Here is a 27,362-nt window from a genome sequence, read left to right as displayed (position 1 = left end):
TAAAGAAATGGTAAAATCTTATTGCACATGTATACAATGAAAACTATATTGATAAGTTGCTTTTTTTAAAAAAGGCACCTGGGTGGCTCAGTCAACTGAGTGTCCGACTCTTGGTTGTGTCTCAGGTCATGATCTTGAGGTCCTGGGATCAAGCCCTGTGCCCAGCTCCCCACTCTGCAGAATCTGCTTGTCCCTCCCCCCTTGCCCCTCTCCCTGCTTTCTCTCTCTGGAATAAATACAATCATTAAAAACAAAACAAAACAAAACTATCTGTAGTATTGACATGGAACAGGGTATAAGTGAAAAAAAAAGACAAGTGCCATAGCAAATATCCATTATAACACAACCCAATTGGACCTGTGCACAAATCTACAGAACAGATACTGCTGTTCTATCTCTTTAAATCTAGAAACAATTTTAATGTCCTAAAATAGGGTTTTGATTCTTTGAAAATCAAGTATATCCACACAATATAATATGTAAGACATTGATGATGTTTACCTGAATTTCAATTGGGAGGCAGCTACTCTAATTATCCTTTTAATAGCTATATATGACACAATCTTGACAAATCACTGAGATTAAGAGTGGCAAGTTATCAGTTAAAATGCTAATAGGTAACTGTAACATTCCTTGAATTTTGTTGTTTCCATATGTCTGCAACATATGGTTGTAAAGACCTGCATATAATAAATTCTAAATTGAGGAGTGTGCTTATCTCTGAGAAAAAGGGAATACATTTGTGAAGGAATACACAGGACTTGGACTATATTTGTAATGTTTTCTTTTTTAAAAAGACTATGAAAGGCATATGAAAATTTATATAAAACATATATGATATAGTAAATATGTTAAATATTGAGCAAGAACAAATATACATATATATTTCCTTTGAAATCCCCTATAATTACTTCCCTCAATATATTCCCTTCCCTACCTTCTCAGAAGTGACTACCATTCTGATTTTTGTTTTAATATGCTCTTTTTTGTGTGATTTTCCCCATATTTGTATTTCTAAACAATATATTTGATTTTACATATTTTTGAACTTCATATAAATAGAAGCATACTTGTATGAATATGAAACATACCCATGTCATTACTTGTACCTATAAATCATCCATTTCATAATTTATCTATTCCATTGTTGATAGACATTTACGTTGTTTCCAGCGTTTTGCTATTTTACACCACTGTTTTGAGCAATGTACTTATGTATAGCTTTTTTAAGATTTTATTTATTTATTTTTGCATGAGAGAGGGCATGAGTTGGGGGGCAGAGGCAGGGGGGTCTGCGGCAGAGGGAGAAACAGACTCCCTGAGGAGCAGGGAGCCCGATGCTGGGCTCCATCCCAGGACTATGGGATCATGACCTGAGCCTAAGGCAGACACATAACTGACTGAGTCACCTAGGCATGCTAATGTTTTATTTTTTAAGCCAGATTGGTATACAGGTAGTTATTTTATTTTTATTTTACTGTATCATATATGTTTTATATAAATTTTCATATGCCTGAACTTTTTAAGTAAGCTCTACAGCCTGGGTACCTACCTAGGTGGCTCAGTCAGTTAAGCGTCTACCCTCAGCTCAGGTCATGATCTCAGCGTTCTGGGATGGAAGCCCACATTAGGCTCCCTGCCTAGCAGGGAGTTTGCTTCTCCCTTTGCCCCTCTGCCTGCTTACGTATGCTCTCTCTCAGATAAATATGAGACTGACGCGCTACCTACTGCGCTAACGAGGCACCTCTCTCAGATAAATAAATAAAATCATTTTTTTAAAAAAAGGAAGCTCTACACCCAACATAGAGCTCAAACTCACAACCCTAAGATCAAGAGTAGCATGCTTTACCAACTGAGCCAGCCAGGAGCCCTATGCCTAAATTTTTTTTTAAGTTTTAAGTAACTGTAAACGTTTTTATGTAACATAAATACAAAATAAAATAACGTCCTGAAAAATAAAACCCACATGCATATTAAAAAACCATATATTCTATAACTTAACTTAAGTTTATACATATGTGGCTAAAGATATGTATATCTCCCTCATCTTCAACCCAAATAGATTCTCTTATTATCACCATTTATAAAGAAGGACAGTAAGGAGAGAGAAGGTACGTAATGCCAGCTTGCCCACAGCTATACACCCACTATGAGGTGGCCTAGATTAAACCTAGGTTCAAATGACTCTAAATCCCAAGCTCTTAACACTATGCTGTACTGCCTCTAACAGAAAAAAGTAATCCTTTTTCCCCCAAACCCACATTAACTCAAAAAAAAAAAAAAAAAAAAAAAAAGTCTTAATTTGTAGATGAGGAAGGAGATGAATTGACTGTAAAGTATACCATCAAGGATAACTATTAGCATTGAGGGGCACCTTGGTGACTCAGTCAGTTAAGCATCTGCCTTGGGCTCAGGTCATGATCCCAGGGTCTTGGGATCGAGCCCCATGTTGGGTTCTCTGCTCAGTGGGGAGTCTGCTTCTCCCTATCCCTCTGTCGGCTGTTCCCCCCGCTGGTGCTCTTCATCAAATAAATAAATAAAATCTTTTATAAAAAAAAAAACAACAACATAGAAACAACCCAGAAAACAGAAAAATGGATTAACTGTAAATAATGCAGAGGAGGAAAATTTTTTTAAGTCTATTAGCATTCAAAAAGTTAATAGAAATAGAACAAAAAATGGAAAATAAAGGAATTCTCCAACTGTGCTCTCATTTCTTGGGACTCACCAATCAATTACTCAGTTCCTTTTCCTCATACACTGAATTTTCTGAATTATCTAAAATTTTGCTATTTGCCTTATAAAGCAACTTGCAGAAGCCTAAATAACCAAAGGAGGATCTTGGGCATCTAGGCAGACAGCTTAATAAATGTTTATCTAAAAGATAATCATCAAAAATTAACAGTGGTTGGGGCGCCTTGGTGGCTCAGTGGGTTAAACTTCTGCCTTCGGCTCAGGTCATGATCTCAGGGTCCTGGGATCAAGCCCTGCATCATGCTCTCTGCTCAGCAGGGAACATGCTTTCCCGCTCTCTCTGCCTGCCTCTCTGCCTACTTGTGATCTGTCAAATAAATAAATAAAAATTTTTTTTAAATTTAAAAAAAAATTAACAGTGGTTATAAATGATTGATGGGTTTCTGGTGATATTTTTTTACTTTCTTCTTTATACTTTCCACCTTACTTCATTAACTAGTATTTTTATAAAGAAAAAAAAAACAGATTTTTAGTATGAAAACAAAGTTTTCATATTCCAAATGTTATTACATATTCACATCTCCATTACTTATTAAATAACTGGCTTTCCTTAACTCATCTCCTAGTATGAAGGCCAATTAGAATTCAGGAAAAGGCTAGGAGGCTGATAAGAAAGTACAGTGACATGTGGTAAAAAATACTGCCAGAAACACTAAACCTTAGGGTTGGACAAGATCTTAAAAATACTTTGATCTAGAATGCCTAGATGGCTCAATGGGTCAAGCCTCTGCCTTCAGTTCAGGTCATGATCTCAGGGTCCTGGGATGGAGTCCCACATCGGGCTCTCTGCTCAGAAGGGAGCATGCTTCCTCCTCTCTCTCTCCAGCATTTGATTTTCACATTACAAACTTCCTACATTCCAAAGCAACCTATTCAATTTTTGGATAGATCCAACAATGGAGTCCACACTTGCACTAACCCAGTGCTTCCATGTAGTCTTTACTCACATGGTCTGAAGAAATGCATTTAACCACTATTAAGTTTCCCCTGGGTTCCTTTAATTATTCCTTGTTTTTACAGTTTGTGGCCCTTCCAACTAGTCTGGTCACTCTCCTGTAAAAGCACTTCATATATCTATATGCCTTTTATGGTAGTGTCCCAGGGAACCCATTATTTCCAGTATGGCCTCAACAAAGCAGTACTGGACTGCTATCTTCCTCATTCTCAACAATACCACCTTATTTTTCTCATGACTGCATCGCAAAGGTAACTAATATGAAGTCTGCTGTCTAGTAAATTTTTTTTTAAACTGTTTTGCTACCAAAGAGAATACCATTCAAATGTATTTATCCTGGACTTCAAATATTTCTGTACTGGAAAACAACCTGTTAAACTCAACTCACCTCTCTGGCCTGCTGTATACATTCATTCCATAAATATTTCTGAAAATCTACTATTTGCGAGTCTAATGCATTAAACGAGCATTAAACTATTCTAATGCATTAAACGAGCATTAAACAAAAAAACACAAAAATCACTGCCTCGGGGGCCTGGATGGCTCAGTGGGTTAAGCCTCTGCCTTCGGTTCAGGTCATGATCTCAGGGTCCCGTGATCGAGTCCCGCATTGGGCTCTCTGATCAGCAGGGAGCCTGCTTCCTCCTCTCCCTCTCTCTCTCTCTCTGCCTACTTGTAATCTCTCTCTGTCAAATAAATAAATAAAATCTTTAAAAAAAAAAAAATACTGCCTCATGCTGCTGACGTTTGTCATTTTTTTTATAATTTATGTTAAAGAGATAGAGAGCAAGAGCACAAGAAGGGGAGGGAGAAAAGGAGAGGAAAAGAATCTTAAGCAGATTCCCCACTGAGCACAGAGCCTTCTGTGGGGCTCAATCCCACGACGCTGAGATCATGACCTGAGCCAAAAACAAGAGTGAGATGTTCAACCAAATGAGCCATACAACCACCCCTCTGTCATCTTTTCTGATCCTGACTCAATAAGCTAATACTTTCACCATCCATCCCTCTCAGTTTTTATGACATCCATGAAATATACCTAAACTCTCTGCATCTCCATGCAAGTCACAGGTTAAAAAGAACAAACAGGATGGAGCTGAACAGCAGAGTAAGATGACCGTAGGCTTGCTTTATCCTTCGAACATAGCAAGATAAATATCAATTCATGCTGAATACCCAGAAATCAATCTAAGGACTGACAGAACAAACTCAAAAATTAGAAGGAGAGAGGCCACATTCTGGAAGGTAGGAGGTACGGAGATGTGATCTGGGGAGATGAGATCTGGGGACTGCAGTTCTGCAGAGAGGAGGGAGCCCTGGTAAAAGAGAGGGGTGACAGAGAGAGAAGAGCACATGGGAGATCAGACATGGAAAACGCTTCCCCAAAGCCTGACTGGGAAAAACAAGAAGGGTTGATTTTTGTGAGTTTTTAATGACCAGTGAGGCCGAAGACTGGAGTTTTAGAGGTATGCAGCATGGCTGGTGTGGAGCCCTAAAGGTGCTGCAGTGCTCCCAGGGAGAAGGAGGGCAGATAACCTGGAAGCAGATGGTGCAAGCTGAGAATTCCTGGTACATAATGGGAGACAGTTCCCCTTCTTGGTGCCATCGGGGAGAGCGGGCATTGGCTCTCTAGGAACAAAAGAGCCAGCGGGCAGCATTTCCCTCCTCTGCCCCTCAGTCTAGGTGCTGAGACACCTGCTGAGGACAACTAACATGGACACGGGCTCTTTGCAGCACTTTATTCCAAACTCCATGCCCTGTGCTTTGGTGTGACTGCCCTTCTGGGACAAACCTGCATCAAATCCAGCACAGTGATACCCTCCCCCAGAGGACCAGCATAGGTCCATGCCATGCCAGGTCCCTAAAGTTTGGAATTTTTTTTTTTTTTTTTTTTTATTTGACAGAGAGAGATCACGAGTAGGCAGAGAGGCAGGCAGAGAGAGAGAGAGAGGAGGAAGCAGGCTCCTGCTGAGCAGAGAGCCCGATGCGGGACTCGATCCCAGGACCCCGAGATCATGACCTGAGCCGAAGGCAGCAGCTTAACCCACTGAGCCACCCAGGCGCCCTAAAGTTTGGAATTTTAAAACTCAGCCAGCCTACCTGGGATAGAACACAGGTGCACTGCAATGCCAGCGGGCAGACAGCCCAGACACAGACAAGGTGAAGGAACGGATCTGTGGGATGCCTGGGACACATGCTCTTCTGGAAGGGCTTCCTGGACAGTGGCGGGTATGAACTCTCCCCTCCAGAAACGAGGGAGGGGGCTGGTGCCATTTCTCTCTCCTGCCCCTCAGCATAAACCAACTTTGGTAAGCAGCACAGCACCAGCACTGGTGGCCTGAACTGCTTACAACAAGCCTCACCCACCCTGTGCTCTGAAGGTGCTGCTTTTCTCAGACAAGTGTGCCTAAGAACGGTGCAGCAAGCCCCTCCCTCAGAAGACCAGCACAAATCCCCCACATGCACCAAGTCTACTGACTAGAATGTTCTGCAGAGCTTCAGCACTAGTGGAAACAGCATCTGGTGCCTTTTAACAAGCAGACCAAAACATACCTAGGTCAAACTCAGCACACTCTAGCCAAGGTCCAAACACTCCCCACTGCAGGCAAGAGAAACTACAGAGGACTGACCCAAGGGAAAGAGCAATCAAAATACAGCCACAGAGAGCACACAACATACCTCAGAGATACTTCCTAAAGCACCAGGCCCTGGAAAGTATAGGACCTCTTTTTATAAAGCCATTAATCTCAGGAGCGGGAAACATAATGGGCTTTCCTAACACAGAGAAGAAAAGAGAGATCTAGACAAAATGTAAAGATTGAGGAACTCATCCCAAAAGAAAGAATAAGAAAAGGTCACAGGCAGGGAACTAATTGAAACAGGTAAAAATATGCCTGAACTTAAAGCAACAATCCTAAGAATATCAGCTGGACTTGAGAAAGGCACAGAAGACACAAGGGAGTCTCTTACCTCAGAGATAAAACATCTAAAAACTAGTCAGGCCAAAATGAAAAATGTAGTAACTGAGATTTGAAACCAACTGGATGTAATGACCACAAGAATGGAAGAATTAGAGGAATAAATAAGTGATACAAAAGATAAATTATGAAAAACAATGAAGCTGAAAAGAAGAGGGAAAGAAAAATATTATATCCCAAATGTAGAAGGAGAGAACTCAGTGACTCCATCAAACATAATATTTGTATCATAAGAGTCCCAAAAGAAGAGAGTAAAAAGGGAACAGAACATTTATTTGAGGTAATAATAGGGAAATGAAATAAAAATTTCCCTGATCTGGGGAAGGAAATAGACACCCAGATCCAGGAGGCAGAGAGAGAGCTCATCAAAATCAACAAAAGCAGGTCAATACCAAGACATAACACAGTTAAATCTGCAAAATATAGAGAGAAGGGAATAAATCCTAAAAAAGAAAGACAAAAGAAATCCCTAACTCATAAAGTAAGACAAATAAGGTTAGCAGCAGAATTCTCCCACAGAAACTTAGGAGGCCAGAAGAAAGTGACATGATATATTCAACATACTGAATGGGAAAAATATGTAGCCAAGAATACTTTAGCCAGCAAGGTTGTCATTCAGAATAGGAGGAGAGATACAGAATTTCCCAGACAAACCAAAACTAAAGGAGTTTATGACCACCTAAATGGGCATGCAATAAATAGTAAAGGAAACTCTTTGAGTGGGAAAGACAAAAAACAATAAAGACTAGAAAGGAACAGAGAAAATCTCCAGAAAACAACAACTTTATAGGTAATACAATGGAACTAAGTTCATATCTATCAATAATTACCCTGAATGAAAATGGACTAAATGCTCCAATCAAAAAACACAGGGTGTCAGAATGGATAAAAAAGACAGAATGGGGGACGCCTGGGTGGCTAAGTGGGTTAAAGCCTCTGCCTTCGGCTCAGGTCATGATCCCAGGGTCCTGGGATTGGGTCCCGCATCGGGCTCTCTGCTCAGCGAGGAGCCTGCTTCCTCCTCTTTCTGCCTGCCTCTTTGCCTACTTGTGATCTCTGTCTGTCAAATAAATAAATAAAAATCTTAAAAAAAAAAAAAAAGACAGAATGGATATGCTGCCTACAAACACCTGCAGATTGAAACTGAAGGGACAGAGGCACCTGGGTGGCTCAGTGCTTAAGCATCTGCCTTCTGCTCAGGTTATGATCCCAGAATCCTGGGATTGAGCCCCGTATCAGCTCCCTGTTCAGCAGGAAGCATGCTTCTCCCTCTCCCTTCCCCCCTGCTTGTGTTCCCTCTCTGGCTATGTCTCTCCCTGTCAAATAAATAAAATCTTAGAAATAAAAAAGAAATCGAAGGGACAGAAAATCATTTATCATGTTAATGGAAGTCAAAAGAAAGGTGGAGTAGCAATATTTATGTCAGACAAATGAGATTTTGTTTTGTTTATTTTTGAAAGTAGGCTCCACACCCAGCCTGAAGACCAAAATGGGGCTTGAACTCACAGCCCTGAGATCAAAACCTGAGCTAAGATCAAGAGTCAGATGCTTAACCAATTAAGCCACCCAGGTGCCCTGAGCCAAATGAGATTTTAAGCCAAAGACTGTAACAAGAGTTGAAGAAGGGCACTATATCATAATAAAGGGGTCTACCCAACAAGAGGACCTAACAAGTATAAACATTTATGCCCCCAACTTGAGAGCACTCAATATGTAAAACAATAACAAACATAAAGGAACACATTGATAATAATACAGTAATATAGCAAGGGACTTTAACACTCCACTTACAGCAATGGTCAGATCATCTAAGCAGAAAATCAACAAGGAAACAATGGCTTTGAATGACACACTGGCCCAAATGGACTTAACAGATACATTCAGAACATTTCATCTTAAAGCAGCAGAATACACATTCCTTTCAAGGGCATGGGACATTCTCCAGAACTTACCACACACTGGGTCACAAATACAAATACAAAGAGACTGAGATCACACCGTGTATATTTTCTGACCACAACACTTTGAAACCTGAAGTGAATCACAGAAACAATTTGGAAAGACCACAAATACATGGAGATTAAAAAACACCCTACTAAAGAATGAATGGGTCAACCAGGAGATTAAAGAATAAAAAAACACATGGAAACAAATGATAATAAAACACAAATAAGCCTTTGGGATGCAGCAAGAGCAGACTTAAGAGGGAAGTATACAGCAATACAGGCCTACCTCAACAAGCAAGAAAAATCTCACAAGAGCAACCTAACCTTACACCTAAAGGAGCTGGAAAAAGAACAAATGAAGCCTAAAGGCAGCAAAAGAAAGGAAATAAAAAAGATTAGAGAAGAAATAAATGATACAGAAACAAACAAAAACACCCCAGCAGAACAAATCAATGAAAACAGGAGCTGGTTCTTTGAAAGAATAAAATTAATAAACTCCTAGCCAAACTTACCAAAAAGAAAAGAAAAGGATCTAAATAAATAATGAGAATAAGAAAAGACAGATTACAACCAACACCACAGAAATATCAATAATTAGAATACTATAAAAAATTATATGATAACAAATTGGGAAATCTGGAAAAAATTGATAAATTCCTAAAAAACATATAAACTACCAAACCTAAACTGGAAGAAATAGAAAACTTACACCAATAACCAGCAAAGACATTGAATCAATAACCAAACTCTCCCAAAAAACAAAAGTCTGGGACCAGATGGCTTCCCAGGGGAATTCTACCAAATATTTAAAGGAGAGTTAATACTTATTCCACTCAAATTGTTCCAAAAAATAGAAATGGAAGGAAAACTCCCAAACTCATTCTATGAGACCACCTTATTTTCATTCTAAAATCAGACAAAGACCCACTAAAAAAGAGAACTACAGGTCAATATCCCTGATAAACATGAAGGCAAAAATTCTCAACAAAATACTAGCAAATCGAATCCAACAGTGTATTAAAAGAATCATTCACCCCAATGAAGTGGAATTTGTTCCTGGGTTGCAAGGTTCAGTATTCATAAATCAATCAACATAATACACCACACTAATAAAAGAAAGGATAACCAGCATATGATCCTCACAATAGATGCAGAAAAAGCAAGTGACAAAATTCAGCGACCATTCTTGATAAAAATCCCCAGCAAAGTAGGGATAGAGGGAACATACTGCAACATCATTAAAGCCATATTCAAAAGGCCATATTAAAAAAGCTAATATTATCCTCAGTGGGAAAAATCTGAGAGCTTTTCCTCTTTAGTCAGGAACTACATCTACATCTACAGATGTAGATCTATAGACAGGGATGGCCACTCCTACTGTTATTTAACATAATACTGGAAATCCTAGCCTCAGCAATCAGACAACTAAAAGAAATAAAGGCATCCAAATTAGCAAGGAAGAAGTCAATCTTTCACTATTTGCAAATGACATGATACTCTGTAGAAAACCCAAAAGATTCCACCAAAAAATTGCTAGAACTGATAACACAAATTCAGTAGTTGCAGGATACAAAATCAATGTACGGAAATTTGTTGGATTTCTTTTCTTTTTCTTTTTTTTTTTTTTTTTAAATTTGGTGGATTTCTATACACCCATAAAGCAGCAACAGAAAGAGAAATCAAGGAATCGATTGTACCAAAAACCATAAGATACCTAGGAAGAAAACTAACCAAAGAGGCAAAAGATCTGTACTCTGAAAATTATAAAACACTTATGAAAGAAATTGAAGAGGACATAAAGAAATGGAAAAACATTCCATGTTCATGGATTGGAAGAACAAACATTGTTAAAATTTCTACACTCTCCAAAGCAATGTACACATTTAATGCAATCTCTGTCAAAATACCACTAGAATTTTAAACAGAGCTAGAATAAATAATCCTAAAATTTGTATGGAACCACAAAAGACCCGAATAGCCAAAGCTATCTTATAAAAGAAAAGCAAAGCTGGAGGCATCACAATTCTGGACTTTAAGCTATATTACAAAGCTGTAATCATTAAGACAATATGGTACGGCACAAACTCAGATACATTAAAAACCAATGGAATAGAATAGAAAATTTAGAGATGGACCCACTACTATTGGGTCAACTAATCTTCAACAAGCAGGAAAGAATATCCAATGAAAAAAAGACGGTCTCTTCAACAAAAACTGGACAGCAACATTCAAAGGAATGAATCTAGGGATTCTGGGTAGCATTGTCCATTGAACATCGAACTCTTGGTTTTGGCTCAGGTCATGAGATCACTGCACTCAGCATGGAGTCTGCATGAGTTTCTCTCTTCCTCTCTGTCTGCCTCTTCCCACCTCACACTCTCTCCCTCTCTTAAATTAAAAAAAAAAAAAAAGAAAGAAAGAAAGAAAATAGACTACTTTCTTACACTATACACAAAGATAAATTCAACTGGGCGGAGGGGGGTTGAGAGAAGGGGGGCGGGGTTATGGACATTGGGGAGGGTATGTGCTATGGTGAGTGCTGTGAAGTGTGTAAACCTGGTGATTCACATACCTGTACCCCAGGGGATAAAAATAAATATATTATATGTTTACTAAAAATAAAAAATTTTAAAAAAATAAATTCAAAATAGCTGAAAGAATAGGAGCACCTGATGGCTTAGTCAGTTAAGCGTCTACCTTCAGCTTAAGTCATGATCCCAGGGTCCTGGAATTGGGGCCACATTAGGCTCTCTGCTCAACGGGGAGCCTGCCTCTCCCTCTCCCTCTGCCTAATGCTCCACCTGCTTATGCTCACATGCACTCTCTCTCTATCAAATAAATAAGTAAAATCTTTTAAAAAAAATTGATTAAAGACCTAAGCAAAACATGAGACAGGAAACCATCAAAATCCTAGAGAGGAACACGTGCAGCAACCTCTCTGACATTTGCAGTAGCAACTTCTTACTAGATACATCTCTGGAAGCAAGGAAAACAAAAGCAAAAATGAACTATTTGGATTCCATCAAGACAGAAAGCTTCTTTACAGCAAAGGAAACGATCAACAAAACTAAATAAATAGCACCTTTGGAATGGAAGAAGATATCTGGAAATGACATATCTGATAAAGGGTTAGTATCCAAGATCTATGAGGAAGTTATCAAACTCATCCCCCAATAAACAAATAATCCAGTTAAGAAATGGGCAGAAGATGTGAATAGACATTTTTCAAAGATATACAGATGGCTAACAGACATACAAAAAGATGCTCAACATGAGTGATCATCAGGGAAATTCAAGTCAAAAGTACAATGAGGTATCACTTCATACCTGTCAACAACAAAGGAAACAACAGATGTTGGTGAGGATGCAGAGAAAGGGGAACCCCCTTGCACTGTTGGTGGGAATGTAAACTGATTGCAGCCACTCTGGAGAACAATTATGAAGGTTCCCTAAAAGGTTAAAAATAGAACTGCCCTGCGGTGCCTTGGTGGTGCAGTTGGTTAAGCCTCCCACTCTCAATCAAGAGCCCACTCAGGTCATGACCTCAGGGTTCTGAGATCAAGCCCCAACTCGGGGGCCACACTCAGCATGGAGTTGGCTTGCTTCTCTCCGTTCGCACACCCACTCTCACTTGCTCTCTGATAAATACATAAATAAATAAAATCTTTTAAAAAAAGAACAGGGGCGCCTGGGCAACTCAGTGTGTTAAGCCACTGCCTTCGGCTCTGGTCATGATCTCAGGGTCCTGGGATCAAGTTCTGCATCCAGCTTTCTGCTAAGCAGGGAGCCTGCTTCCTCCTCTCTCTCTGCCTGCCTCTCTGCCTACTTGTGATCTCACTCTGTCAAATAAATAAATAAAATCTTTAAAAAAATTTAAAAAAATAAAAAATAATTTAAAAATTTAAAGAAAGAATACAAACAGAACTACCCTACAACCCAGCAACTACACTACTAGGTAATTACCCAAAGGATACAAAAATACCAATTTGAAAGGACACATGCACCCTTATGTTGACAGCAGCATTATCAGCAATAGCGAAATTATATAAAGATCCCAAGTGTCCACCAACTGATGAATGGATAAAGAAGCTGTACATATATATATATGAATATTCATATATATATATGAATATTACTCAGCCATAAAAAAGAATGGAATCTTGCCATTTGCAATGACATGGATAGAGCTAATGACTTAGCTCTGCTTAGTGACTCAGTAACTTAGCCAAGTGAAATAAGTCAGTCACAGACAAATACCATATGATTTCACTCATATGTAGAATTTAAGAAAAGAAACAGATGAACATGGGCGTGGGGAGAGAGGCAAAATTTAAAACAGAATCTTAACTATAGAAAACAAACTGAGATTTGCTGGAGGGGAGGTGGGCAGGCAGATGGGTATTAAGGATGGCACTTGTGATGAGCACTGGGTGTCATATATAAGTGATGAATCACTAAATTCTATTCCTGAAACTACTATTACTCTATATGTTAACCAACTGGAATTTTAAAAAAAACTTGAAACGAACAAACTAAATAAATAAAAAGAACAAAAGGTTAAGGATAAAAGTCCAGGGTATTCCAACAAAAACTTTCCTTTATTAATTCATTGAAAAGTTGTTTAAGACTATTCGTACAGCTATTTATTTAATGAGCTACCCTTGCATCTAGGTTAGATTTCTCTATCTCCTCCATAACTATATTAGGAAGTACTTGTGAAATCGAAATATACTGAGTTTCTCAAACTTCCTCGACTTTTCAGATTTTCTGCCCTAAAATTTCAAAAATGCAAAAGCTTCAGCCTGCCTTATGTGGATTAAAATAATTTAGGCAGGGACGTCTGGAGGGCTCAGTCAGTTAAGTGGCTGCCTTCAGGTCATGATCCCAAGCTCCTGGAATCGAGCCCCACATGGGGGCTCCTTGCTCAGCAGGGAGCCTGGTTCTCTCTTTGCCTGCTGCTTTCCCTGCTTGTATTCTCTCTCTGGCAGATAAATAAATAAAATCTTTTTAAAAAAATTTTAAATAAGATAAAACAATTTAGGCAGCAGTGACAAAAAGCTGAACTTACCCCTTTCATCCAATAGGAGATTTTCTGGCTTAATATCCCTATGAGTTATCCCAATACCATGCAGATAAACCTAAAAGAGAAACAGAAGGAAGCACACCAAAATTTGGTAACTTACTTCATTCATAATAATTTTGAGCAAAAGGAAAAGAGACAACTGTACCTACCACCCCCGCCATGAGTTGATGGAAGAACCTCTGAGCATCTTGTTCAGGCATGCCTATGTCTGGCTCTATCAGAATTAATTATGAAAGTTAGTTTGTCAGGTAAACATAATCAGGCATCAACCACAAAGTCTAATTCTAAGGTTAGACTTTTGTGATGGTATTCTGGCAAACAGAATCTTACAGTAACAATTAAAAGACTCTGGTGTCCACTGGCTCATACAATACTTAGTAACTTACATTTCCCCATCTGTTATGTGGCAAAAATAAATTAACATCACAGGAAAGTTTCAAAGAAAACAACAAACTGCTACCCAAATTAAGAATGGAAGCTATACCTTGAAAGCCTCTGCTTATCTTACACTAACCATCATTTATTTGGTATCTTTCAAATTCTCCCCCAATTTCTTCTAAATGCTATAAAAATATTTTCCCCGCCCCTGAAATGTAATTGCCAAAGTGTTAGCCTGGGCAAATATAAACTAATTTCATCAAATATTTAACAACAAAATGAAATTTCATACACTCACTCATACTACAAAGCCATGAATGCCTGCAAAATTCTTTCAGGAAATACAGTTTGATTAAGAAATGTCCTACTGTCAGTTATCTTTTTATATTTTGATCTCCCTCTTTATCTCTTTGATTTCTTTTACACTGAACTCTCTCCTGAGATACATACTAGAGAATCTAATAATCAGTTTTTAAATATGAACACAATAGCTTTAAATATTAAATTTAGATCCACATAATATTAATCTTATGTACTTCTCAGTGTTCTGCAATATCAAGTCTTCAAATTTACATAGAACACTGAAGGAACAAGTACAGAATTTACTAAATATAGGCAAAGCAATCCTAGAAAATTCTCAAGCTAATTTCACTTAAATAAATGAATATAACAACACGCTATTATTTTGGCTCTATAAATATATACGATTTCATGTAACTGAAATGTCTACAAAAAGAATCGCTGCGTAGGTAAATAATACGTTGCACTAATGACACTTTACTGTGAGATTAGTTTATCATTGTTAAACTCTACAAAACAGCAATTCTAGTCAAAATCACATACACAAATTGGGGGGAAAGTTTTCCTTAATGATTCCATATACGCTTTAATGTGCTAATATAACTTGCAAAAAACAAGAAAACTTACTCCAATTTCACTGTTGCATAAGCAGTTCTGAATGGACAATGACCAAATTGCACTCAAGATGAAAAAACAAACTTAGAAACTTATTTGGTAAAAATAGTTATTATAAAGCTTATTTCCCTACCTATTCTGTCAAAAAGTTCTCCTCCACTACAGTACTCCAGAAATAGATACTGGATATTGCCTTCTCTCCTGTGACCATAAAATTTCACCACATTCTCATGATTTAGCATTTTATTGATACAGATCTCTTTCTTAATATTTTCTGGACAGTCTACGGCACGCTTCATGTCTACAATCTTGACTGCAACTGCTTCTTCAGTTCTTCTATTCACAGCAAGTTGAACCCTCAAAAGGAAAAGGAAGACATTTGAATTCTATTTCTTTGAAAACTTCAAAAGATTAAATATGAATCAACAATTTTATCTTCATTACTTTCTCTACTCAGTAGAAACCAAGAAAATGGTTTCTGCCATGTTCTCTACAGAAACTACTCCTTTCTGAAATGTGAAGTATGATGACTAATGCTCTAAAGAAGTCATTATGTTGTACATCCAAAGATTATTTAATACATACTTGAAAAACAGGGCACCTGGGTGGCTCAGTTAGGTGGCTGCCTTTAGCTCAGGTCATGATCCCAGAGTCCTGGGATCAAGCCCCACATCAGGCTCCTTGCTTGGCAGGTAGCCTGCTTCTCCCTCTCCCTCTCCCTCTGCCTGCCTGCCTGCAGCTCCCCCTGCTTGTGCGCTCTCTCTCTCTCTGTAGAATAAATAATTTTTTTAAAGAAAAAATAAATTAAAATGGAGTAACAGTAATTCCATGCCACATCACATATACATATGCTCTATTCATTTAATTTTAATAACACTACCTAATATTTATTAACCTCATACTATATATGTCTGTGGTAACTGTTCTAAGGGGTAGGTACTATTATTTTCATCTTAGAGCTGAGGAAAACAGAGACATGCCTCTAAGAAGTTTGCCTAAGAACACAAACCAGTATGTTAGTATGTGATGAACGAAGATTTGAAACCGGGCAGTCTGACTCCAGAGTCTGTTCATTTGCTCATTTAACCACTATGCTTAAACCCCAGGAAGGAATATGTGGGGGGAGAAAGCGACTTCACAGGTCTCTTCCAGCTCTTTACAGAGAAAATGTTTTTTAAAAAGGTATGGGGGATTCATTCTTACAAAAGATGGTGAGGCTCTAAGAGTTCAAACGCCAAGATCTGTTCTCTAAGATGCCACTGTGTTAGAATAAACCATTCCAGAACAACGAGTATGTTCTCAGAACAGGGAGAAAACTAAAAAGCAAGTGTGAAGGCAAGGAGAAAGAACTCAAACTCACTCTCCATAGGCACCTTCTCCCAGGGTTTGCACCAAGTCCCAGTCTTCCACAAAGGGCACTGCCATGACTCCACCACGGACCACGGCTGTCAAAGGCAGGAACCCAGAAAAGACGGGGATGAGGATAAGCTTCAACCACCTGCCATGACTCCTCAATATAACAGTTTGGTTTCCCCTTACACCTCGCCCGTATTTTATCCAAGGCTTTTATCCAAGGCGAGCAAGTATTCTAAATTCTGGCATTCTGTGGTGGAAATCACCATCCCCATTCCCACGCAGAACGAAGCAGAAACTGCCTTCCTCAGACCTCTGAGAAAAAGCAGCGGCTCTGTTGAGGAGTCGGGGACACAAATGCTTTGATGGGAATGACTACGGACGGGCTGGGGGTGAGGCGGGTGAGGGGCCGCGAGCTAGTGGAGACCGACAGAGTTTAACTCCGACGCCTGCAGCCCCTCCTCCCCCCGTGCTCAGCTCCAATTCCCACCCCCCACACCACCCCAAAGGCCGGGAGGAGCCTGGGGCGGGGCCAAACTGCCCCAAGAAGCGGAAGGAAGGGCTGGCAGGCACTCGAGGCCGCCGGCACCCAAACCTCCAAGGTCTCAAGCCCACAGAGTAGTCTCCCCAATCCCCACACAACGGGACCCCCCCTGGTCCCACACCTTTCCACCCTCCAAAACCGCCCCTCAGCGCGAGTCTCTCCGATCCCCTTCGCTAGTCACCGATAACTTCCTCTCGCCATGCCCCTCCCAACTAATGTAGACCCCGAACTCCTTCTACAGGCTCCTTTCCCACCCTACCGGCCGCCCCTCCTCACCAGGCCGTCCTTTGGCCGCCACCACAGGAATCCAAATGCTGCGCTTTTCCCGCCAAAACTCTGCCGGCGTCACGCTGTCGCAAACGCGCGCACCCCTGCCGTAAAGGAGAGCGCGCATCCCTTCGTCCCGCTGCTTTAAAGGGTGGCCATAATGGGCTTCCGGCGTTGGGAGGTTGCCCGCAATGCGTAAGCCGGCCAGCCCGGGCTTAGTTTGGAATCGAGGGGAGATCCGGGCTGGAGAGGTTTAAGAACCGTCGAGCGCATCAGCGCGAAGGATCTCTGCGGCCAAACGCTAGCAGGTATCTGGTGCGTGGGCCGCTGCCGGGGGCGGGGGGCCTAGCGCTCCTGGGCGGAATCGAAGCCCCCTCGGACGCCAGCAAACTGAGCTGCGTGCCCTCCCCGCTACTCTGGACCTGCACACCCCCCTGCCCTTTGCCTAGCAGCCGGGCAGCATTGTGCGAATCGTACTCAGACGTGCTGCTTCTGAAACTTTAAAATGCGGTACGGCTCAGGCTAGAGCTGAAAAGTAGAACAGCTGTTCCGGACCGATCCTGTGAAAAATGTTAACTTTATGGCGGGAGCGAGAAGCACCCAAAAAAGACTGGCCGCGCTGCAGTGTGGGTGGAAGACATCCAGCTGAAGCAAGCTACTCTTTTCGTAGCGTGAGGGAGTGCCAGGATAACTAGTTTTGCCTTGTTTCCGGGGTCCTAGACCATAACTTACCCCAAGCTTTTTGTGGGAGCAGCATCGCCATACCTGCTTTCCTCATTCTTAATATAAGGACAGGTGGAGGCAGAGGACTGTTTGCTTCATTTTACGATGCAGATTTTAAACGCAGAGTAACCAGTTTAAATGGGAAAGAAAATTCTGGGGAAAGGGACCTGGCTAAGAACAAAACAATGTGGAAAACCTAGGTATCCTCCCCACCCTTGACAGTAAACTAGACTGGGAACTCAAGGTGCAGGCAAGATCATCTCCATTAAACTCTCCGGTTCTTAAAATTGGGCCACTTCCTTGAGTATAAAGCTCTTGATTGTGATACTAGTAACAGAATAAAATGAGTGTACATGGGGGCGCCTAAGTGGCTCAGTGGGTTAAAGCCTCTGCCTTCGGCTCAGGTCATGATCCTAGGGTCCTGGGATCGAGCCCCGCATCGGGCTCGATCCTAGGGTCCTGGGATCGAGCCCCGCATCGGGCTCTCGGCTCAGCAGGGAGCCTGCTTCCTCCACTCTCTCTCTCTCTCTGCCTGCCTCTCTGCCTACTTGTGATCTTGGTCTGTCAAATAAATAAATAAAATCTTTAAAAAAAAAATGAGTGTACATGTTTCCAAAAAAGCACACGTTTGTTTTGAAGCAAAGTCAGGGACAAAAAAAGCAAGGCCAGAGCTCTTCAGAGTGCTTACTGGAGAGGTTTTTAACCATGATGTCAACACTAGGCTTCATGTAATAAAGTAAATTTTCCAGGTCATTTACTGTTTTCTCTCATTTTCACATTGTATGCTACAAAAATATAAAGTAAGGAAGAGGAGGACCTGCACAGTTCCTGTGTCTGAGTAGAATGAAGGTATCTTAGCCTGAAAAAAGAATAATGTATACAGATTTAGAGCAGAACACCAATAAAAAGATAGCATGTGAGAGAATCAGTGCACACAATAGCCTCTCTTCCCTTCTCAAACCTTACTAGAGAATAGTAAATATTTAAAAAGCAATTTAATAATAAAAATAGTAAATTTGTAAAAGGCAATAACCCACAAGATGGAGTATGAAAAATAAAGTTTTGGAAATTGAGAAGTTTCAAATGAATAATAACTTAAAAGATGAATCTTAAAAGCCAGCAATAAGAAAGGAAAGCAACTTGATTTACAGAACTCCCAGAAGGCTCAGGTTGGATTAGTGACTCTAGGTAACTGAATGCGCAGGTGAAGGTGGAGCTAAAAAGAGGATAGGTTGAAAGACTATGTAAGAAGTCTACAGTAAGGAACCTGGGAACCCCTCCCTCTTTTGTGCACCCAAGGAACTGCTCCTCCCCAAAGCTGGTGTAAGACTTGAGAGGGTAAACCCTATCCTAACTGGAGAGCATCAGGCATAGTTAAAGGCTTAATTACCCTACTGAAAACAAAGGTATTAAGTTTACGTACTGAAGGCTGAACGACAAAGCCTTCTTGCCCCACCATACTCCCAGAAACCTGCTAGCTGGGCTTATATCCCTAAGAGGATATACAAGTCTTCTTGAGGAAATCTTACCTATATAAAAGATCTAAATAATACCAATATCAGGGATTCCCTATGTAAATAATTATGTAACAACACAAATACATTCCTATGTAACAATATGAAACTCAACCAGATCACAGGGGAGAGGCCGATGTTTAGTGAGGCCCACCCCAAACAGAACTTCCAATCCACTTTTTGGGTCCCACTATCTAAGAAGAGCAGACAAACAAGAATTTGAAAAGGTCTTTAATATGATAGATATTAAAGGAATTTTTTTTTAAAGCTTTTGGACATAAAAAAGTGACAGCAGAAAAAAAAAGGAAACTAAATAGGTTAGAAAAAAGTTTAGAAAATATCCCAGAAGAAAGGATAAAGGCGGAAAACAGAAGAGTAAATATAGACTATCAGGAGACTAACCCAGTAAGTCCAACATCCAAGTACCTTAATTTTCAGAAGGAGAAGTTGCGGGAATACACAATTAAAATTTCCCAGAACTGAAGAACTTGATCTGCCATAATTTTAAGTACCCAGCACAATGGATGACCCATTCCCAAGTGCATCATTGGTAAAATTTCAAAACATTACATAGAATCTTAACAGGTCTGGGGTGGGAGTTAGAGGAATGTACACATACAAAAAAATTTAAGAATCAGAATAGCACTGCAGGGGTGCCAGGGTGGCTTAGTTGGTCTGCCTTTAACTCAGGTCATGATCCAAGCAAGGGTCCTGCTCAGTTGGGAGCCTGCTCTTCCTATCCCTGTCCCCTGGCTCCATGGCTCCATGGCTCCATGCTCTCGTTCTCTATCTCAAATAAATATTTTTGAAAAGAAGCAAAGAATAGCACTGCAATTCTCAACAACATTTAGAAGACAAAACAAGGGACCAGTATCTTTAATTCTAAGAAAAAGTTATTCCCAACCTGGAACTCTGTACATAGCTAACCTATCAACTGACTATGACAAGAGATATGCAAGATTTCAAGAAATTTCTCTCCCACATGTTTTTTTCCTCAGGAAGGTAGGTAAAGATGATAAGAACGAAGTTAGAAGATTAACACAATATGACAGTGAAAGGATACACCAACCCAACTGGTTAGGTAGCAAATCTAGAATGTAAACCAGTCCAGACTAGAACATATCAAAACAGAAGACCCTCTAAGAATGAACACCTAACAAGTCTGAACACATTGAAAGGATGATGGTACAAATGAAGGAGAGTCTGGGGAGAAATGAGCATCAAGTACAAAACACAAATGAAAAAAAAAAAAACAAAAAAACCCTCCCCCAAAAAGAAATGCCTGAAAAAAAAAAAAGAAAGAAAAACCACATGGCCTAGTTGTGGAAAACCATAAAGTAAAAAATACTGATCTAATCTAAATCGTAACTGTGACAGAAGCGTAAGATGGTAAGAATATGTGTGTCCACAGGAATCACAGACTGGACAAAGAGTGACACCCTCAATTTCCACACCACCAGATGATACCTAAAACTGAAAAACCAACACATAGCAAAATAAAGCAAGTTATTTAATGATATGGAGGTAAGTAATATGAAAATCAGCAGAGTTGAAAGTGGCTGTCTCTGGGCGGGGTGGAAAAGTGTTGTTGCTTTTTTAGAACTATGTGATTTTTCTTACACTAAGTACACTAGAACAATAAAGTGAAAAGTAAATTTTTAAAAACCATAGCTTCATGTAACCTAAAAGGCAACAATATTAAAATCATAAGACTAACAACTGTAGTGATTATCCCATATATGCTTCCGAGGAGATCACTTTAACAGTTTTTACCTGGTATTGCTCATATTGGTTAAAACAAAACAAGCTCAGAATAACCTCTTCCACTAGGGAGAAACTCTATATATTAAAACAAGTAATATATTTCTGTATAGTAAATTACATCTGAACACCAATCTAAATCTCATCCACAGGTCAAACACTTAGTATATAAATTGATTTGGAAGCTTAAGTTTCCTGGGTATACAAGAATACCTGAGCATACCCTTTAGGGGCACCATTATGACTTATCTAAAAGTCATGTAATTGCTCCTGTTACCTTATATTTTTAATGACTTAGGGTTTATATACATCACTGATACATGTCTTATATTGTAAAATACATACAGTGCCCTGCTGACAAATATAAGGCTATTTGTCCGGACATTGAATATTGATGGAACTACTGTGCTTTGAGTTAAAATGTTTTTAAGTTTCTCTTCTCCTTTACTGAAGTAATGCTAGCACTATCTCCAGGTACTTGGTATTAGCAATTCCTCCCCCTAATTTATAGCTTATTTGCAAGAGCTTCAAAACCAGGTCATTGAATTTATTAGCGGTATATAATAACAACATGGGCCATATATTTAGATGAGACTAAGAGAGCAGCTCACCTTTAAATAATCACAAGAGATTTAGCATATAAGCTAAAGGAAATGAGCAAAGAGGCATTTACTGTATCATAGATAAGAGTACTGAAAAGCTGGATTTCAAATAGAAATGTATGATTATATTTCAGCTGATTCAAAAGCACCTGACCATCAAATTCTATACATAATATTGGAGACGTTTCATCTTCTCTATGAGAACAATTTCACTGTCTGCCTTGAGTCTTCAAAACACCAAGTTATTGAGTCTCAATTTATCCTTGCTCGAAAACAAAACAAAAACAAAAAAAAAAACCCAGCCAGTCCCAAAGAATACTAGTGAGATCAGGTGTGGCTAGCCACCTTCTGTCCCTCATAAAAGCAAAGAGCCTCTAAGGACAAGAGATGTTCAGAGACAAGATGGCAACACAGCTGACTTTCCTGCCCAGAAATTGTACTCCTCTGGTTCCACATTTATTCATTTAATAAGCTTACTGAACACCCACTATATGCAAGACATTGTGTTAGGTGCTGCAATTTTTGAAATGACAAAACTGTTTGTACAAGTGGGATCTGAGCTACTCTTTGATAGTGTTCTTGATTTGATAGAGACAGAATGCCCTCATATGGCTCATTTAGGGAACTAAAAGCATGGATGAGATTTACTTTCTGTCCTTCTACCAGCCCAGCACAAATTTCTGCCTTTCTCAAATCAGTCATAAGTCAAAACAAATAAGGCACATTTTTAAAAAAAAAAAGGTCCCCCCTTTAATTGACCAAAGTAAAGCCATGACATTTCATTTGGTAACCTGCTCAGAATTATAAAAAATCACTCCATTTGGCCCAGCCCATACTGCCCAGGGCAAAACTTTCAGACAATACTAATCCCATCGTGCTCTGTTGTTATAAACTGCATATTTTAAAAAAACATCTTCAGCGTCCTAAATGTGACGCTCAGTGCGAAGCATATCAGACAGAGGTGGACGTAACAGTTATGTCCGTGACAAGCCTCGATTATCCAGGTCCTTTACCTGCAATATAAAGATGTCATTTTTATATTTAAAATCAAGTCAGATTGGAAGAGCGTCCCTGAGTTGGGTTCTGCTGCCTGATTTGGCTTTGTGACTAAGTGAGTGCTGGTTTGAAATCAGCTACTCTCATGCTTAGCCTTTTGGAGTACTAAGGAGCAGTTTAAATGATCTACCTGCCAAATACATCAAGGGTTCTCAATCTTTTCTTATGTAAGAGATGTAACACACTTCGGGGTGACTCTATGCCATAATTATTCAGTGGGAGAGAAGAAAATGTAGTGTACACGCATATACATACACATACGCATGCATGTACACACACACAACACACACACACTTCCTTTTTTCCCCCCGCCAGGCCGGATAATCGCAAAAACAGATCAAGTACAGCAGTATAGCCCCAACTAGAAAAATATCACTGTAACCACAACTAAAATGATAGCAGATTAGGGTGTCTACTCTTGAAGCACAATCTAAAATAAAAATAATGACATTCTGAGTTGTAAGCTACTTTTTTGACTTTAGAAATGTCCCTATATTAAAAATATGTGGCCCATTTTTAAGACTAGAACCAGTCCCCAAACATGAGTTGCTTTTTCAGTGTAGCATCTGCTCACCTTATATATCCTGACTAGCCAGTGTTCTGTGGTATATGCTTCCTCCAGGACATCAAGTTCAAAGTCTTTATTCCCAATCTCAGCATTCCGGACACGGTCAAAGCCTGGTGGACGCTCTAGAAAGGGACAAATATAAGGAGAAACACTTCTTTCTACAGTGCTGATTTCCTAAGGAAAGAATAAATCAATTTGGTAAATCATCTACTAACTGGAATATTATTTCTCAGCCTGAAGTTTGTTTAGAGAGTAGGGCCTACATAAAAAGACCTCAGGTAGTTAGAACAAATCAAGTGTTACCCTGACTCAAGTCCTCTCCAAACTGATGCTTGAAAAAGTCCATGGAAACTATGTTTTCTAAAAGACAGGGGTTTGAGGCACCTGGATGGGTCAGTGGGTTAAGCCTCTGCCTTCGGCTCAGGTCATGATCTCAGGGTCCTGGGATCAAGCCCTGCATCTGGCTCTCTGCTCAGCAGGGAGCCTGCTTCCCACTGCACACACATACACACACACACACACACAAACACACCCATCCTGCTGCTGCCTACTTGTGATCTCTGTCAATTAAGTAAAATTGTTAAAAAAAAAAAAAAATGGAACACCTGGGTGGCTCAGTTCATTAAGCAGCTGCCTTCGGCTCGGGTCATGATCCCAAGGTCCTAGGATAGAGTCCCCTATCTGGCTCCTGGCTCGACGGAGAGCTTGCTTCCCCCTCCCACTCTGCCTGGTGCTTTTCCTGCTTGTACTCTCCCTCTCTGTTAAATGAATAAATAAAACCTTAAAAAAAAAAAAAATACAGGGGGCTGATTTCCAGCCCTTCCATTCCTGAGGACTGCTATCCAGAAGCCTCTGTGTTACACTAGTCACCCTTCCATGCATCAGAGAAGAACCAAACAGAAGTCAAAGGCCTGCATCCACTTCAGGCATTCTCCCTAGTACAGAAACAAGGAATTAAAATCAAAAGCAAAGACTTAAGCTAATCAGATTACTCTGTGGGCATTTATTGAAAGAAATGAGAAATCCTTTATATCACTGTATCCCCCCTTCATTCCTCTCTCCACTGCAATACCTTTTACTGAGACACAGTGAAATATAATGGTAAAAATCACAGAATCTAGAGCCAGACTGCCTGAGTTTAACCTAATTCTGCCACTAGTTCCATGATTTGGGACAGGTTAAGTTCTTTCCTCAAATTCCTCATACATAAAATGGAAATAATATTAGTTATCTATGTTTTGGGTTGTTGTAAAGGTCAAACAAGTTAACAGATGTAAAGCACTCAGAGCAGTGCCTGGCGTATGAAAAAAACTATACATATTAACATTACTGTTCTTACTAATGTTATTATGCATCACTCACTGGCTTCTGTGTAGACTTGTCCAAAGCGGTAGTAACACATCTTGTACATAAGGCAGTTGAGCAGCACTGGAGAACCCTCACGGTCCACACGGAATTCCCCAGTTGGAGTATAATAATCGTGTTCCTTAATATGTTTGCCTGTATCTGTGCTCCCTCCAATCCGGACCATCCACAAAAACTTGTTGATGTCTACAAAAAAGCAGAAAGAGAACGGCTGTGTCACAAAGTTTGCTGGAGCTAAATTACCTAATAAAATCTATTATTTATTTCCTTCCTTTTTTATTTTTTAAGTACAGTTGACATACAATATTAGTTTTATGTGTACAACATAATGAGGGGACATGTGAAAAAGCCACTACTTCTAAGAAAATCCCTCAAAATATTTTTATAATGAGAAATGGCTAATCTTTTAAAATAGGAAACACAATGTGGGGGTAAAATTTTTCCCCTCAAAATTTACATTTCCTATAGATTATTAAGACTTCTGAAAGCTATTGGTCCAAACTTAAGTCACACTAGAAATTACTCCCAGGTATTAGTTGGTCTGAGCTGTCCAATATAGTAACTTTATCTATCAGCCACATGTAACTACTGAAACTTGAAAAATGGCCAGTCCAGGAGCACCTAGGTGGCTCAGTTAAGCATCTGCCTTCTGCTCAAGTCACGATCCTGAAATCCTGGGATCGAGCCCCATATCGGGCTCCCTGCTCAGTAGGGAGTCTTCTTCTCCCTCTCCCACTGCCCTGTCCCTGCTTGTGCTCTGTCTCCCTTCCTCCCTCTCTCTCAAACAAATAAATAAAAATCTTTAAAAAAAAAAAAAAAGGGGGGGGGGCTAATCCAAATTAAGATGGGCTGTTAAGTATAAAGTACACACTGGATTTCTAAAAACTTAGTCCAAAAACAAAACAAGACAAGTAAAATATCTTGGTTAAATAATGATGTTTTAGATATATTCAGTTGAATTACTAAAATTCATTTCTTAGTTTCTTTTTACTTATTTTGATGTGACTAATAGAAATTTAAACAACGTATGTGGTTCCCATTATATTTCTATCAGACCGCACAGACCTAGAAAGTAGCAACTTTATCAGAACTAACATGCTATCTTCTTGACCTCCAGTTGCAAAATTACAAACCTCCAAAACGTATCTATGAGAAGTCAACCATACTACCAAGGTCCATAAATACTGACACCACCAGCAACTGAGGTTATCTCTCTTAGAATGTCACCTGTGAATCTTCTCCACAAGCCTTAGGGAAATGGATGGTTAGTATAAAAAGTATTATTGATCCATAGGAAGAAAGGTTCCTACTGTACCAAGGCAAAGGGTTCCAGGGGATATCTCAGTGCTTAAGAACAGATTCTGGATCTAAACAGCCTGGGTTTGAATTTTAGCATTGCCAATTCTAGGTGGGTGACCTTGAACAAGTTACTTAACCCCTCTTGAACTTGAAATAGAGAAATAAGAGTACATACAACAAAAGTAAGAACATGTACAGCACTTAGTATACCATTTGTTACAAAGTAAGCATTCCATATATAATACTGCTTTCCTCATGTACTGTAGTGTCTGCATTCTTACCTCCATCTTACTAATGGAAAAGAGAGGCACAGAAACTTACCTACATCACACAGAGAAAAAGAACCAAAAACAAAACACCAGAGAGCATCAACTGAACTATCCAGGAGTACTGAGACTGTAGTTTCCTAAAAGTTATGTCTGAAGCAAAAACCTGACAAGCTGTAAGAATGGAATTGTATATAGCAAAAGAAACCATCAGCAACATGAAAAGGCGACCTATGGAATGGGAGAAAATATTTGCAAGCCATGTATTAACACAGGGGATTAACAGCCAACCTATATAAGGAACTCCTACAACCCAGTAACAAACCCCCCAAATAGTCTGATTAAAAATGGGCAAAGGGTGGGTGCCTGGGTGGCTCAGTGGGTTAAACTGCTGCCTTCAACTGAGGGCATGATCTCAGGGTCCTGGGATCGAGTCCCGCATCCGGCTCTCTGCTCAGCAGGGAGCCTGCTTCCTTCTCTCTCTGCCTGCCTCTCTGCCTACTTGTGATCTCTCTCTGTCAAATAAATAAATAAAATCTTTAAAAAAAAAAAATGGGCAAAGGACCTTCATAGGTATTTCAGAGATATTCAGATGGCCAACACGTACATGAAAAAGTGCTCAACATCAGTAATCATTAGGGAAAGACAAATCAAAATCACAGTGAGATATCACCTCATACCTGCTAGAAAAAACAAGAGATAGCAAATGCTACCAAGGATGTGGAAAAGGGGATAACCTTGTATACTGCTGGTGGGCGCATAAACTGATACAACCACTATAGAAAACAGTACACAGGTTCTTCAAAAAATTAAAAATACAACTACAATATAAATTTACCTCACATATGTAACATGGAATACCATTCAGCCATAGAAAAAAAATAAAAAAGAAATCCAGCCATTTGCAACATGTGGATGGGTCTTGAGAGCATTATGCTAAGTGAAATAAATCAAATAGCAAAAGACAAATACTTATGATCTCATTTATACGTGGAATTTAAAAAAAACAAACTCAGAAACAGAAACCAGAATTGT

At 39.7% G+C, this 27,362-nt stretch overlaps 2 protein-coding genes and 1 long non-coding RNA gene across 4 annotated transcripts in view; 1 reads left to right on the top strand and 2 right to left on the bottom strand.

The window, feature by feature from the left end:
• CHEK1 (checkpoint kinase 1) overlaps window positions 1-17,837 on the bottom strand; it is a 34,267-nt gene extending 16,430 nt beyond the window's left edge. The window contains exons 1-5 of one of the 2 annotated variants that reach the window (XM_082683853.1): window positions 17,183-17,837; window positions 16,370-16,454; window positions 15,143-15,366; window positions 13,866-13,930; window positions 13,702-13,771 (exon numbers count right to left, since the gene is read on the bottom strand). In XM_082683853.1, coding sequence (XP_082539979.1) covers window positions 13,702-13,771; window positions 13,866-13,930; window positions 15,143-15,366; window positions 16,370-16,454; window positions 17,183-17,300 — 562 coding nt within the window. In that variant the 5' untranslated portion in view covers window positions 17,301-17,837. The remainder of the gene's footprint in view (window positions 1-13,701; window positions 13,772-13,865; window positions 13,931-15,142; window positions 15,367-16,369; window positions 16,455-17,182) is intronic. The other variant, XM_082683854.1, reaches the window with a different exon arrangement.
• Window positions 17,348-23,607, top strand: LOC309841046. The gene is made up of 3 exons (XR_014298909.1): window positions 17,348-17,481; window positions 20,822-20,934; window positions 23,452-23,607. It is a non-coding gene; the product is annotated as an uncharacterized lncRNA (long non-coding RNA).
• The window catches only part of STT3A (STT3 oligosaccharyltransferase complex catalytic subunit A), a 31,054-nt gene continuing 24,591 nt past the window's right edge, over window positions 20,900-27,362 (bottom strand). The window contains exons 16-18 of the mRNA XM_082683852.1: window positions 24,760-24,948; window positions 23,404-23,519; window positions 20,900-22,786 (exon numbers count right to left, since the gene is read on the bottom strand). Coding sequence (XP_082539978.1) covers window positions 22,748-22,786; window positions 23,404-23,519; window positions 24,760-24,948 — 344 coding nt within the window. The 3' untranslated portion in view covers window positions 20,900-22,747. The remainder of the gene's footprint in view (window positions 22,787-23,403; window positions 23,520-24,759; window positions 24,949-27,362) is intronic.

Source organism: Mustela nivalis (genome assembly GCF_964662115.1).
Source record: "Mustela nivalis genome assembly, chromosome: 9".
Lineage (NCBI taxonomy): Eukaryota > Metazoa > Chordata > Mammalia > Carnivora > Mustelidae > Mustela > Mustela nivalis.
The sequence above is the reverse complement of the archived record's forward strand: the minus strand, read 5'-3'. Positions and strand labels throughout refer to the sequence as shown.